The following is a 12,470-nucleotide window of genomic DNA, read 5'->3' on the forward strand; positions in this document are numbered from 1 at the left end:
TTTTGCATGAATTGACAGTATGTATCCTAAAGTTTTAATTGAGTTTTATCTAAAACATTGAGAAAACTTATGCTTATCTAAAGTTTAGATGCTTTTATGAATTCTGTGAATTTTAACTTTGTATTAGTATTATATAATTTTTGAAACTCAGTAACTAGACCAAAAAGACAGTTTTTCATAACTGATAGCCAATATAATCTGTAAGGTTCTCTGAGAACTCTTAAAACTTTACCTTTTAAAATAAACTTCTCGGGGCGCCTGGGTGGCGCAGTCGGTTAAGCGTCCGACTTCAGCCAGGTCACGATCTCGCGGTCTGTGAGTTCGAGCCCCGCGTCGGGCTCTGGGCTGATGGCTCAGAGCCTGGAGCCTGTTTCCGATTCTGTGTCTCCCTCTCTCTCTGCCCCTCGCCCGTTCATGCTCTGTCTCTCTCCCAAAAATAAATAAATGTTGAAAAAAAAAATAAAAAAAAAATAAATAAATAAAATAAAATAAACTTCTCCTTTTAAAATTCTTTAAATAAATTTTAGTTCTTCCCTTGACACCACTAGATTCATTCTGCCACAGTTCATTAGTGTCTCTAGTAAGAAGCGCAAGTAAAAATTTGTAATATTAGAGATGCATCTGATGGTGGAGTTACTGCAGGTTCAAATATGTTAACTGCTGCAGAGCTAACACATTCTAAGCCTATGCCTGGTCCAAAAAAAGGTTTGCTGTCCAGGACACAGGGTCATATGAAATGAACTCTTGAAATACAGTTCCTTCCTCTGAGGAGCACATTGTATTTAACAAATTTGTGAAACATGCTAACCTGTGTTGTCCTTCGCTGTCTTTAGCAGTGAATTGTGAAGCATTTCCTATCAAGATAAATTTTCACAGTACCCTTACACATTCTAATTCAAAAAAATTAATATTGGAAAACAGTGTATTTTTTTTTTTTACTTTAATACAAATGTTACATTTATGACCAGTAAGGTCCTATTTTACTTTTTAGCACATCAGTTTATTCATCTAAGTTGGGGTATTTTGCTATTAACTAATATGTTTAAAGGATGAACAAGTTAATATTTATAAAATGCTTTGAAAGTAGTTAAAACAAAAATCCATATAACCTTGTGGAGTATTAGTATCATTTTCATCTTATCATTGTACTTCCTTAAAGATGATAGAGTAATCATTTATTCAGGACCATCTAACAAGCCACTGGCTTAATTAGTACTAGAACTCAGAGTTCTAGGACTACTTTTGCTTAATAACACCAACTTTAGGTCAGGTGGCTAGCTCTTTGGAGAATAGAAATAGAATTCAGTTGACCTTGGCATTTTTGAGAAAATGGTCGGTTAAATGTAGAATTGTTTTTACAGGGACAATCATAGAGTAATTAAATTAAGAGACAGGAAAGAAATTTTCTGTACTCTTTGTTTTTAAACAGAGTTTATTAGAGAAAATCACTACTGGACAAAATAGAGTTGGGGATGTAGCAGGGAAGATTAAGATTGGTTATCAGGAAAACTTTTAAAGTTATACAACTTTTGAACCACGGAATATAATTTTGGAAGAAGTAGAAGAATCACTTAAGGTTATACAGAGGCTCACAACTTTGATTTAGCTGTATGTTTTTGGAAAACAGCTTAAGGCAGTGCTTCTGGTAAGGAATTTTATGGACATTACCCTTAGAGTCTAATAGATTCTAATATTGTGAGCTAGAGAAGCTGTGTGTGTGTGTGTGTGTGTGTGTGTGTGTGTGTGTGTGTGTGTGTGTGTGTGTGTGTGTGTGTTTGTGTGTTTGTGCACGTAATGGTGACTCTGCTATTCCCTGCCTGGTATCTACATGTTTTATAGCCATATGGCCTGCTGTAAATTAGTGCATGTTTAGGGCGGAGTGTCAGAACCATCAAATCCAATGTAGATCCAACTGGACCTAGATGAGTTCCAGCAGTGGAGCTGGATCTTTGTGGCTTTTTTCTTAAATATAAGTTTCAGATAACTCTCCTGAGTTCACAGATGGCCAAGAAAGATTGCTCCCAATTTTGGATCATTATTGCTCACAAAAAGTGTAAGGAGGGCATCCTTTTCTGAATCCATTGTGCTTTCCTGAAGAAGTATGCCCACTCCCTGCCTGTTATTTTCTGACAGTGGAATGGTTTTCTATTGTCATGCTCTCCCACTAATCTCACAGAGTAGGTAAACAGAAAGCCAAGGGTGAGGGTAGCTCAGAAGAATGCAGACATTCTTAAATTTATATTTATGTGACTGTAACACCTTAGGAAATATTTTCATGCTCAGTGAAATCCTTTCTTACACATAAATGTCTTAGTGCTAATATCTTCTTCATTTAACAAAAAAATTACATTTAAATAGTTCAGGTTTTAAGCATTTAAACTACATTTAAATTACATTTAAATAGCTTGGTTTTAAGAAAAAATTGTCCACAAATGTATGTGTGTATGATTTATATTTTTTTATTCTTTTGAACCATTACCTTGAAACACAGAAAATACATTACCTTTTTATACAGATTATAAAAAGAGTGATTATTTTACAAAAGGCTTTTTCACATTACCAACAAATTTATGGAAATTGTCTTTTAAAAAGCAAGTTTCCCAGAGTGCCTGGGTAGCTCAGTCATTTGAGCGTTTGACTCCTCATTTTGGCTCAGGTCATGATCTCACAGTTTGTGAAATTGAACCCTGCATTGGGCTCTGCACTGACAGTGCAGAGCCTGCTTGGGATTCTTTCCCTCCCTCTCTTTCTGCCCCTCCCTTGCTCGTGTGCTCTCTCTCTCCCTCTCAAAGTAAATAAACAAAAAGAAGTTTCCCTAATGCAGTTACAGTATTTGATTTTACAGATGTAAGTCATATAATACAAATAGCCATTTCAGTCATATATACAAATAACCAGTACATTTCAGATGTATAGATTTGTGTATGAGTATTTTAGTTAAAGTTAAATACTCAAAATAAAAATCAGTAATTTGCCACATAAAAAATATAAAGTAGCCTACTATTAGTGTACTACTATTAGGCTACTAATTAGCCTATTAGTTACTATTAGTATAACTCTAAGGGAATATTATAGGAGAAGTAGTCATAAGAGCTTAACAAGTAAGACTTTTAAAAAAAAATTTTTTTTTTAATGTTTATTTTTGAGAGAGAGAGAGACAGAATGGGAGCAGGAGAGGGGCAGAGAGAAAGGGAGACACAGAATCTGAAGCAGCCTCCAGGCTTTGAACTGTCAGCATGGAGCCTGACGCAAGGCTCGAACTCCCAAACCTTGAGATCATGACCTGAGCTGAAGTCGGATGCTTAATCGACTGAGCCACCCAGGCGCCCCTAACTTTAATTTTTCTTTTTTTTTTTTAATTTTAAAGAGGGAGAGGGAGACTGCAAGCGCAAGCAGGGGAGAGGGGCAGAGGGAGAAAGAGAGCTGGAATCTTCAGCAGGCTCCACACTCAGTATGGAGCCCAAACTTTGATCTCACATGATCTCACAAACTGAGATCATGACCTGAGCTGAAATCAAGAGTTAGATGCTTAACCAACTGAGCCACTCAGGTGCCCCAAACTTTTTTTCAATCTTAAGTAAATGTATAATCATTTTAAATTTAATTTGATAATGAGTCCACTGCAAAATCTAAAATCATAATTTTATTAGTTTTTTTATATTCCAGGTTTTGATTACAACAAGGACAGCTTCTGATAATTTTAGCACCCAGTATGTTTTGGATGGCAGCGGCCACATAATTTCTCAAAAACCTTCACATCTTGGTCAAGGTAAGAGAGGAGCTTTGTAGTTTTGCCTTTTCTTTCTTGTTTATTTTATTTTTTTCTTGTTTATTTTTTTAAAAGTTGTTACATCTCAAATTCAGATGCATTACTTCAGGTTTGCTCGTGATAAAGGGTAGTTAACTTCCAAGTGAATATTCAACCCCTACTTTAGTCACCAATCTCTTAAATACTTAGTTTTCTAAAGAGAGACTGTTAAAAGACTATGGAGAGTATAGACATTTTAACAGTATTCATTCTTCCAATCTTGAGCATGGAATGTTTTGCTATTTCTTTGTGTCTTCTTTAATTTCTTTCATAAGCTTTCTATAGTTTTCAGCATACAGATCTTTTATGTCTTTGGTTAGGTTTATTCCTGGGTATCTTATTGTTTTTGGTGCAGTTGTAAATGGGATCAATTCCTTGATTCCTTTTTCTGATGCTTCATTATTGGTATATAGAAATGTAATCGATTTCTGCACGTTGATCTTATATCCTATGACTTTACTGAATTCACGTATCAGTTCTAGCAATTTTTTGGTGGAGTCTTTTGGGTTATCCATGTAGAGTATCATGTCATCTGTTAAGAGTGAAAATTTGACTTCTTCTTTTTCAGTTTGTATGCCTTTTATTTCTTTCTGTTGTCTGATTGCTGAGGCTAGGGCTCACAGTACTGTGTTGAACAACAGTGGTGAGAATGGACATCCCTGTTGTGTTCCTGACCTTAGGGGGAAAGCTCTCAGGTTTTTCCCCATTGAGGATGATATTAGCTGTGGAACAAACTGAGGATTGCCGGAGGGGAGGTGTATGATAAGATGGGCTAAATGGGTGATGGACTTTAAGAAGGGCATTTGTTGGGATGAGCACTGAGTATTATATGTAAAAGATGAATCACTGGGTTCTCCTGAAACCAATACTACACTGTATACTAACTAACTTGAATTTAAATAAATTAATTTTTAAAAACAGACTATGGACAAAAACATGGATTAGTTACTCTTCTGTAAAAACTGTAAGAGCAATTATTTTGCTATTGTTGGATCACTTAGTGTCCTCTTTATATGTGAAGGATATTTTATTGAAATGCCTAAAACATTATTGATTTGGTAATTGTAATAAACCATATAATTAAGATACTATGATTAAATAATTAAAATATATCTGTTTATGGAAAACTTGAAATGTATGTGCAAATAAATAGAATAATGTACCCATCACTCAATTGCAACAACTCTTAGCTCATTGCTAATGTTACTTCATCTAATAATATTGCTCTATTAATTATTATTACAGTTCTTTCGTGTTTTATACACTTATGTAATTTTATTACATTTTAGTTGACATCTTATGTTTTTATGTTCCTTTACTGTCCACTTACAACAAAAAAGAAAAGCTTTTCAGGCTTGAGTTTCATGTATCTCCTTTAATTGTTTCCATACCACTAACTTCCGGTAATGAGTGTTTAAAGTTGAGAGAATGTTGAAGGTATGACCTCTTTAGTCATGTTCAAAAGAATTATTTGATCTGAAAGGATTTGTTGCTGTTTGCCCTTCTTTTCCAATTGAATTATAAATTCATTTTTTAATTTTGTGGTCCCTCATTGTAATTTATTGAAGTACTATATTTTTTCTTTAGTTTCTTCCAATTTTAATATTAAATTATTAGATCTATCTTTTTAATAATTACCATCTTTTTTCATTAAAATATATTTATTATGTCTTAATACTGATACCAAATTCACTTTTTCTCTTATTTTTTAATCTTCAAATTGCTGATTAATTTGCATATTAAGAATTTATATTTTTATATCCACACAAAGGAAAGAGTCAGTTGGAACTTCTAAGAAAAAACTTTTTTTTTTTTGGCATTTACTCAGTTAATAAAAATGAGCTCATCTTGTAGCTGTTTAATTTGATGTATGATAATATTGTACATATTTTACTTAAAAATAATAGACTGTGATTCTTTTTCTTTTTTATGTACTGAAGGTTACAAAGGAGAAGGCTTTTTTTGTTTAGTATAGTACCTTTCCAGAAATGTTCTGACCCCAATTCTGAGGAGTTCAAATTAGGAGGCCATTAGGAGATATTTGGGTGGCTCTCCAGTAGAGTACTTTGAAGTAATCTAGTCACCTTATAAAACTTAAATGTATTTATTTTTATCTTAGTAGTAGCCAGTCTAATCTGGATGGCCTGTTGCTCTGCATCACTCATACTTCTCATGCTTTTCTGTGTTCATCACCATGGGAACTATGAAATAGCAATACTTAAATATGGAATCCTTCTGATCTGCCCATTTGTTGATTGATTTTTCTTTTCTTGCTGACCCAAGTCTTCTACTTTGAGTGAGACTAGGTATGCATATTAAGGAACTTCTGTAGTCAGTAAATGAACCTTATTTTCTTTAGCATATTCCTTTTATCTTAAGAAACAGCATACTTGGAAGGTCAGTAGTTGTGAAACTAGTAATTGCCTTTCATGATTCATTTTTATCTCCTAATTATAGTTGGTTGGCTAGGAAAACAACAAAGAATCAAGCTCTTTTAAATTTCTGTAGATGGACATATTATAGAAATCTACAGCACTTTTAAAAGCTTTTTACATTTATATTGCCTTAGTGCTGATAGTTTTTGAGTGATTGGATCACAGACTCACATTTCACCACCAGCTGTCATTCAACTTCCATTTAAATATTTTCTGTGTAAGATAAAACTACAGTACAACCATCCTAATTAGTACCTGTGCATTTAGGGTTCTTGTAGATAAATTTCTGCAGTGGTGTGAACATCCTTGCTTCACAGTTACTCTTCATATCATCTGATCAGAAGATGACACCTAACTGTAGGTGCTGGGACAACTTAAAGCAAAATCTTTTTTAGACACTGGAAAATTTGTTACCCCTTAATTTTTTTTTTTTTTTTTTTTTAACATTTATTCATTTTTGAGAGAGAGACAGAGTGTGAGTAGCGGAGGGGCGCAGAGAAAGGGAGACAAAGAATCTGAAGTAGCTCCAGGCTCCGAGCTGTCAGCACAAAGCTGGACATGGGGCTGGAACTCAGTGAGATCATGACCTGAGCTGAAGTCAGACGCTTAACCAACTGAGCCACCCAGGCACCCCTGTTACCCCTTTAAAAACCATATTTAAGATGTTTAAAAATAGTTTACTAGAGATTTCAGTTCTGGTTTTCCTGGGTGTAGGTATTCGTTTTGTGGATTAATTTAGCCCTTTAAAATGATGTATGTGCTTAATAGTGTGTCATTTTAAATTACCCTTCTGTTCACTTCTGTTTTAAGACACTTAAAAATTTAAGGGGCGCCTGGGTGGCGCAGTCGGTTAAGCGTCCGACTTCAGCCAGGTCACGATCTCGCGGTCCGTGAGTTCGAGCCCCGCGTCAGGCTCTGGGCTGATGGCTCAGAGCCTGGAGCCTGTTTCCGATTCTGTGTCTCCCTCTCTCTCTGACCCTCCCCCGTTCATGCTCTGTCTCTCTCTGTCCCAAAAATAAATAAACGTTGAAAAAAAAAAAATTAAAAAAAAAAAGAAAAAAAAAAGAAAAAAAATTTATAAGAAATGTAAAAATAATTTTAAATTATCTTACAATAACTTAATAAATTATTTGTTGTAATCATACCTTTTTTCTGTTATTACTTCCATTTCCTTTACCCTAGATAATCAGTAGTAAGCTTTCTAAATTGATTTACCCTCCTGGCAAATTCTTTTAACATATCCTAGTACTTCTGCCATAGGAATTTCTCAGGTATCAAAAATAGTATATTTAAAGTACTCTGATCAGGGTCATTCCTTTCCTTACCCTGTTACTAGAGTAGAGCATCGTGTTCTTTGTAAATCCCTGTTAGGTATGATTGTGCATGCATTGGAAGATTTTTTTCATGTTGAGACTGAAACTTTATTCATTAAATAGTTTTTAAAAAGTTTGATGTAGTCAAGCAACCCTACCTCTTTACATTAGGAATATAAATAGCTAGCTGCCTTTATAAGTGGCATAACATAGGGTCATGTAAAAATATAACAGGGAACATATTATAGGATTGCAGTTTAATTCTGGTGTTTGTAGAATGTGCTAAAGTTAGAGAGCTGAGCAGTTCTCTTGTAAAATATGATAGTATACTAGGGCCTCCTCCCTATTGGCCAATATTACTTGGTACTTTTTTTAAGGATACACATTTCATTTGGAATCAACATAGTTTTCCATCATTAAGTTTTATTCAAACATATATAATTCTTGGCTTATTGTTAAATCTCAATTTGCTCTAAGAGAACATTTTTAACTGCTGAAGCAATAATTTATCAGTTAATATATGGATTAATTATAGTGTGGTCTTTCACGTATAACATATTTAAAAAGTCAACAAGTACCTTTTCGTACATTTGTATTTTGCTTTATTGATTTCTGCCTGCCTTCCTTCTCACTATCTGTCCACAGATACACAGATATACACAGATATACTGTCACCACAGCTACAGTATATGCTATTATATTTGTCACAGGCTAGTGGAGAACACAGATGAGTTAAAGGAACTCACAGAGTAGTGGAGAACACAGATGACTAAGTAATGACAGTAAAAAGAAGCCACCAGCTGCCTAGAGGAAGGTTAGGGAGTTTTTCAGAAAAGTTATCATTTGAGTTTGAAGATGGTAGGTGAGAAGGGGTGGGGGTTTAACCTTGTAGCAAGAGAAGAAAGATGAAGAGGAAAAGCACCAATTGAAGAACTATGTCACAAAGAAGACAAATACCATATGATTTCACTCATATGTGGAACTTAAGAAACAAAACAGATGAACATGGGGAAAAAAAAGAGAGGCAAACCATAAAACAGACTCCTGATTATGAAGAACGAATGAGGGTTGCTGGAAGGGAGGTGGGCAGCGGGATGAAATGGGTGAAGGGTATTAAGGAAGGCACTTGTGATGAGCACTGGGTGTGGTATGTAAGGGATGAATTACCAAATCCTGTACCTGAAACTAATATTACACTGTATTTTAGCTAAATAAAATCTAATAAAAACTTGGAGGGCAAAAAAGGAAGTTAAATGAGTTAGGTTCAAGAAAAAGATGAGTAGACAAGAAAAGTACTTGCATCCCTGGGAGCATTAACTGAGTCTGGGGGCATAGGTGGGCAAAGGAACAAGTCTGCCATGAACAAGGCATCTTTTATGGCCCTAGGAGGAACCAGCTGAACTTCTTTAACAGCCATATGTAAGCTGACATGAGATATTGGAGGATGGGATCCTCAGAAAGAGTTGGTTCACCTCAGATGCCAGATCTCATCAGGACTTACGCTTAGTAAGCAGTGATAAAGAAAATTAGGACTGAGCTAGAGAGACAAAGTTTTGCAGTGCTAGAGATCCCAAAACCTTGCTAGAAGAAAAGACCCCATTCCATCTTTAAGACATTTGAAACGAGAAGTGAACTAGAGCTAAATAAAGGGGCAGCTCAGCTCCAACCCAGATACATTCCTAATTATATTGAAGAGATTCTCTCTTTAGCTACTTGACAGAGGAAATAAAGTGCCTTCTCTGGGGGAAAATACCTACTTACGTATCTATTTTTCTTTCATTTACTTATGTATCTATGCAATGTCTGGCAAAAATAAAAATATTAAGAAACAAAGGAAAATGGGATCTATAAGAGAAAAAAATAGTTGATATAAGAAAACAAACATGACCTCATATTTGAATTAGCAGACAAGAACTTAAAACAACTATGTTAAAGAATTTAGAGGAAAAGATGGTCAAAATTGCTAAAAAGGTAGACAATTTCAGCAGAGAAATGGAACTCTAAAAAAGAACCAAGTGAAATTTCTAAAACTGAAAGTAAAAGTTTATTTCGTATAACCAGCAGTGAGCCACTGAACCTTTTTAGGTAGAGGGTGAATGTCATGGTATTTATAAAATTAATTAGAACACTGTAACTCCTACCATAAACTATGTCTTATTATAAGAAATGTTATCTTGAACTAAGTTTTGAAGGAGGTAAAGGGACTTGACATAGATTTGAAACAGATTTTTAGGATAGAACAGGCCTAAAAGACTTACACAATATTGGCAGTAAGAGGGAGAGGGAAGAATCAGTTAAATCTAGAGTATCTGCCTTTGGAAACTGTTGGATGTTAGTGTTATATGAGAAAGAGGATTAAGTGTAAGTATCAGACGTAAGAAGGAAAAGAATGAGTTCAGGTCTGGGTGTGGTTGATTTGAGGTGGCTTTGGGACATTCAGGTGATATTGAGTGAGCGTTTATTTATAACTTGAATGCTGTCAGTTTCATATGTATATTTTAGTAAATTCTAAGATGTGTGTTTTCTCACATTTTGACGTCTCTAAAAACAGGTCGTGGCTTGTAATTAATGGCCTCCCCAAATCCTTTTTGGATGGGAAGTTTTGTGCATTATTGATAATTCATGTGTTGATTGCAGGAATAAACAACAGTTTCATATTTTTTTTTGCAAAACAACAAATGCTTTGTGAGACCTAAAAAGAGAATATAGCCACAAGTGAAAAAAACTGGGTTAAGTACAAAAGGTTTGCTATCACATGCCAGGCACTGAAATTGAAGACACAAGAGGAAATTGCCATATCAGTGAGGATAGATAAAAGAAATATCTAAGCAGTGAGAGGCTGGTGTGGACCAATTCATGTATTGCACAGGACTGTTGTTAAGGCATTGTATCATGAATTATTTGGCATATATTTTCTTTTTCAGAGGTTCATAAAAGTATAGTGTTTCTTATAACTTTGATCAAGAATCATTGGCATACATGTAGTAGTTGAAACTTTGGGCGTGGAGGAAATATCTAGAAAGAACATAGAGTGAAATGAGAAAAAGGCATAAGAGGTCTCTGATGATAGGGTCTGATGCACTCTGCTCTGAGTGTGTCCTTTGTTTAGCAGGAAGGCAGAGTGCATACCTGTTGTGATTGCTGGACATGTGCACTCCTTGATCTCTGTCAACTTCACCTCAATGTCCAAGGACTTTAATTCTGTGTGTGAAGGTGACATGTTAAATTTAGGCCAAAAAAATACCTACCTAAAAATGGAGGAAAACAAAAAAAAATTTTAATTAAATTATTAGTAACGTAATATGCTGATGAACTTACCTGATCAAGAGAAAAGAAGCAGGAAAACATCAAATGTGAGCAAAATAGAAATACAGCTTTTCCCTTGTTTTTTTTCCCCTCAAAGATCTTTTTTTCCTAAGATAAAAAAAATTGTATATATTTGTAAAATAAAGTTTCAAAAATTATAAAAACACCATGTGTCCCTGATAACTAAGAAAACAGTCCAAACAAATTTGGGGTTTATTCTTATTACCACATTTGTGTTTTTTTCTTCTATGCATTCATTTCTGTGCATGCATTTCTATTTGTTATTCAAAACTTTTTTGTTAAATGCCTGTAGGTTATTAGTCATTGAGGTGCTGGGGCTGTAATGTCATACATGGTACATAATCATTTGCTCTCATGCTTCTTGTATTCTAAAAGGGGAGGCGGACACAAATTTTTTCAAATATAATTTCTAGGAAGAAATAAAACATGGTTTCACTTTGGGAGAACCAGTCTTTGATAGGGCATTCAGGGATGGATTCTTTAAAGAGGTGATACTTAGGTTAGGATCTGAAAGTTGATAAAGGAGTTAGCCTTGCAAAAGGTAGTAGGGGGAAGACCATATGCAAAAGTTCTGAGGTGCAAATAAGTATGATGTGTTGGAGGACACACCAGAAGGAGAACATTGGTAGGGAAGGAAATTGCCATAGTCAAGAATATATAGGTCCATATAAGTTTTAGCCCTTTTTATTCCCAACCCCTTTACTCCAGTTATCCAGTGTTATTAATAATAGTGTAAAACAGTTTCATGCTACTGTTAGGCCCTCCCCTACATCTCTTTCATTTCAATAATTCCTATTTCACAGTTACATTGCAAATGCCAGCCATGTTGCCATATTATGTTTACATTTGGCTAAAACTCTTTGCTTATCAGTTTTATTTTCTCATCTTCTTCTGTCATAAAATTTCTATTTTGATATAATTCTCATTTGGCTAGTGCTCATCCACCACTGTTTTAATAAAATATACTTGGGGAATGAACTTCTGAATCCTTGCAGTGTCTTCATTTTATCCTTATACATAGCCCTTACTGGGTGTAAGTTTCTAAATTTCTTAAACTTACTGGGTGTAAGTTTCTTAATTACCCCTCAATCATTTGTAGATTGTCTTCTAGTGTTATAGTTAAGAAATTTGATGCTAGCATTTCCTCATAAGGAACTTACTGTCTCTGAAAGTTTCTAAAATTTTTTCCTTACCCTTAAATTAATCCTAAAATTTAGGATTTCCAGTGGAAGTGTGGTGTCTCTTTCTCCATATATACATACACACACACACACACACACACACACACACACACACACACACACACAAATATTCCTGCTTGTAGTAAGCTCTTGAAATTTGTACTAAAGACTTTAACTCAAGAAAATTTTCTTCTGTTTAGTTAAACCTGTATTTGTTTCTTTTTCTCTTCCTGGAACTCCTGATTTTATGCTAGGGTTTCTAAGTCTTATATTTTCCTCATGATTGCCATTCTGTTTTGTTCTTTTTTGTGAGCAGTAGGTCAAAGATTGACCTATTGCAGCAACTTTTAGCCTTTCTGACTTTCGTTCACATAGTACATTTTAATCATACAAATCTAATCAAAGC

The 12,470-nt window shown here is 34.7% G+C and overlaps 1 protein-coding gene across 9 annotated transcripts in view; it reads left to right on the plus strand.

Annotated features, from left to right (window-relative positions):
* PMS1 (PMS1 homolog 1, mismatch repair system component) overlaps positions 1–12,470 on the plus strand; it is a 99,603-nt gene that overhangs the window by 25,721 nt on the left and 61,412 nt on the right. For 8 of the 9 annotated variants that reach the window (XM_086719127.1, XM_086719133.1, XM_086719131.1 and 5 more), the window contains one exon: positions 3,667–3,769. In XM_086719127.1, the coding sequence (XP_086575253.1) occupies positions 3,667–3,769 (103 nt within the window). Of the gene's footprint in view, positions 1–3,650; positions 3,770–12,470 lie in introns of all 9 variants that reach the window. The other variant, XM_086719132.1, reaches the window with a different exon arrangement.

This window comes from Puma concolor, chromosome C1 (assembly GCF_028749965.1).
Source record: "Puma concolor isolate L17-30 chromosome C1, mPumCon1.1.hap2, whole genome shotgun sequence".
Lineage (NCBI taxonomy): Eukaryota > Metazoa > Chordata > Mammalia > Carnivora > Felidae > Puma > Puma concolor.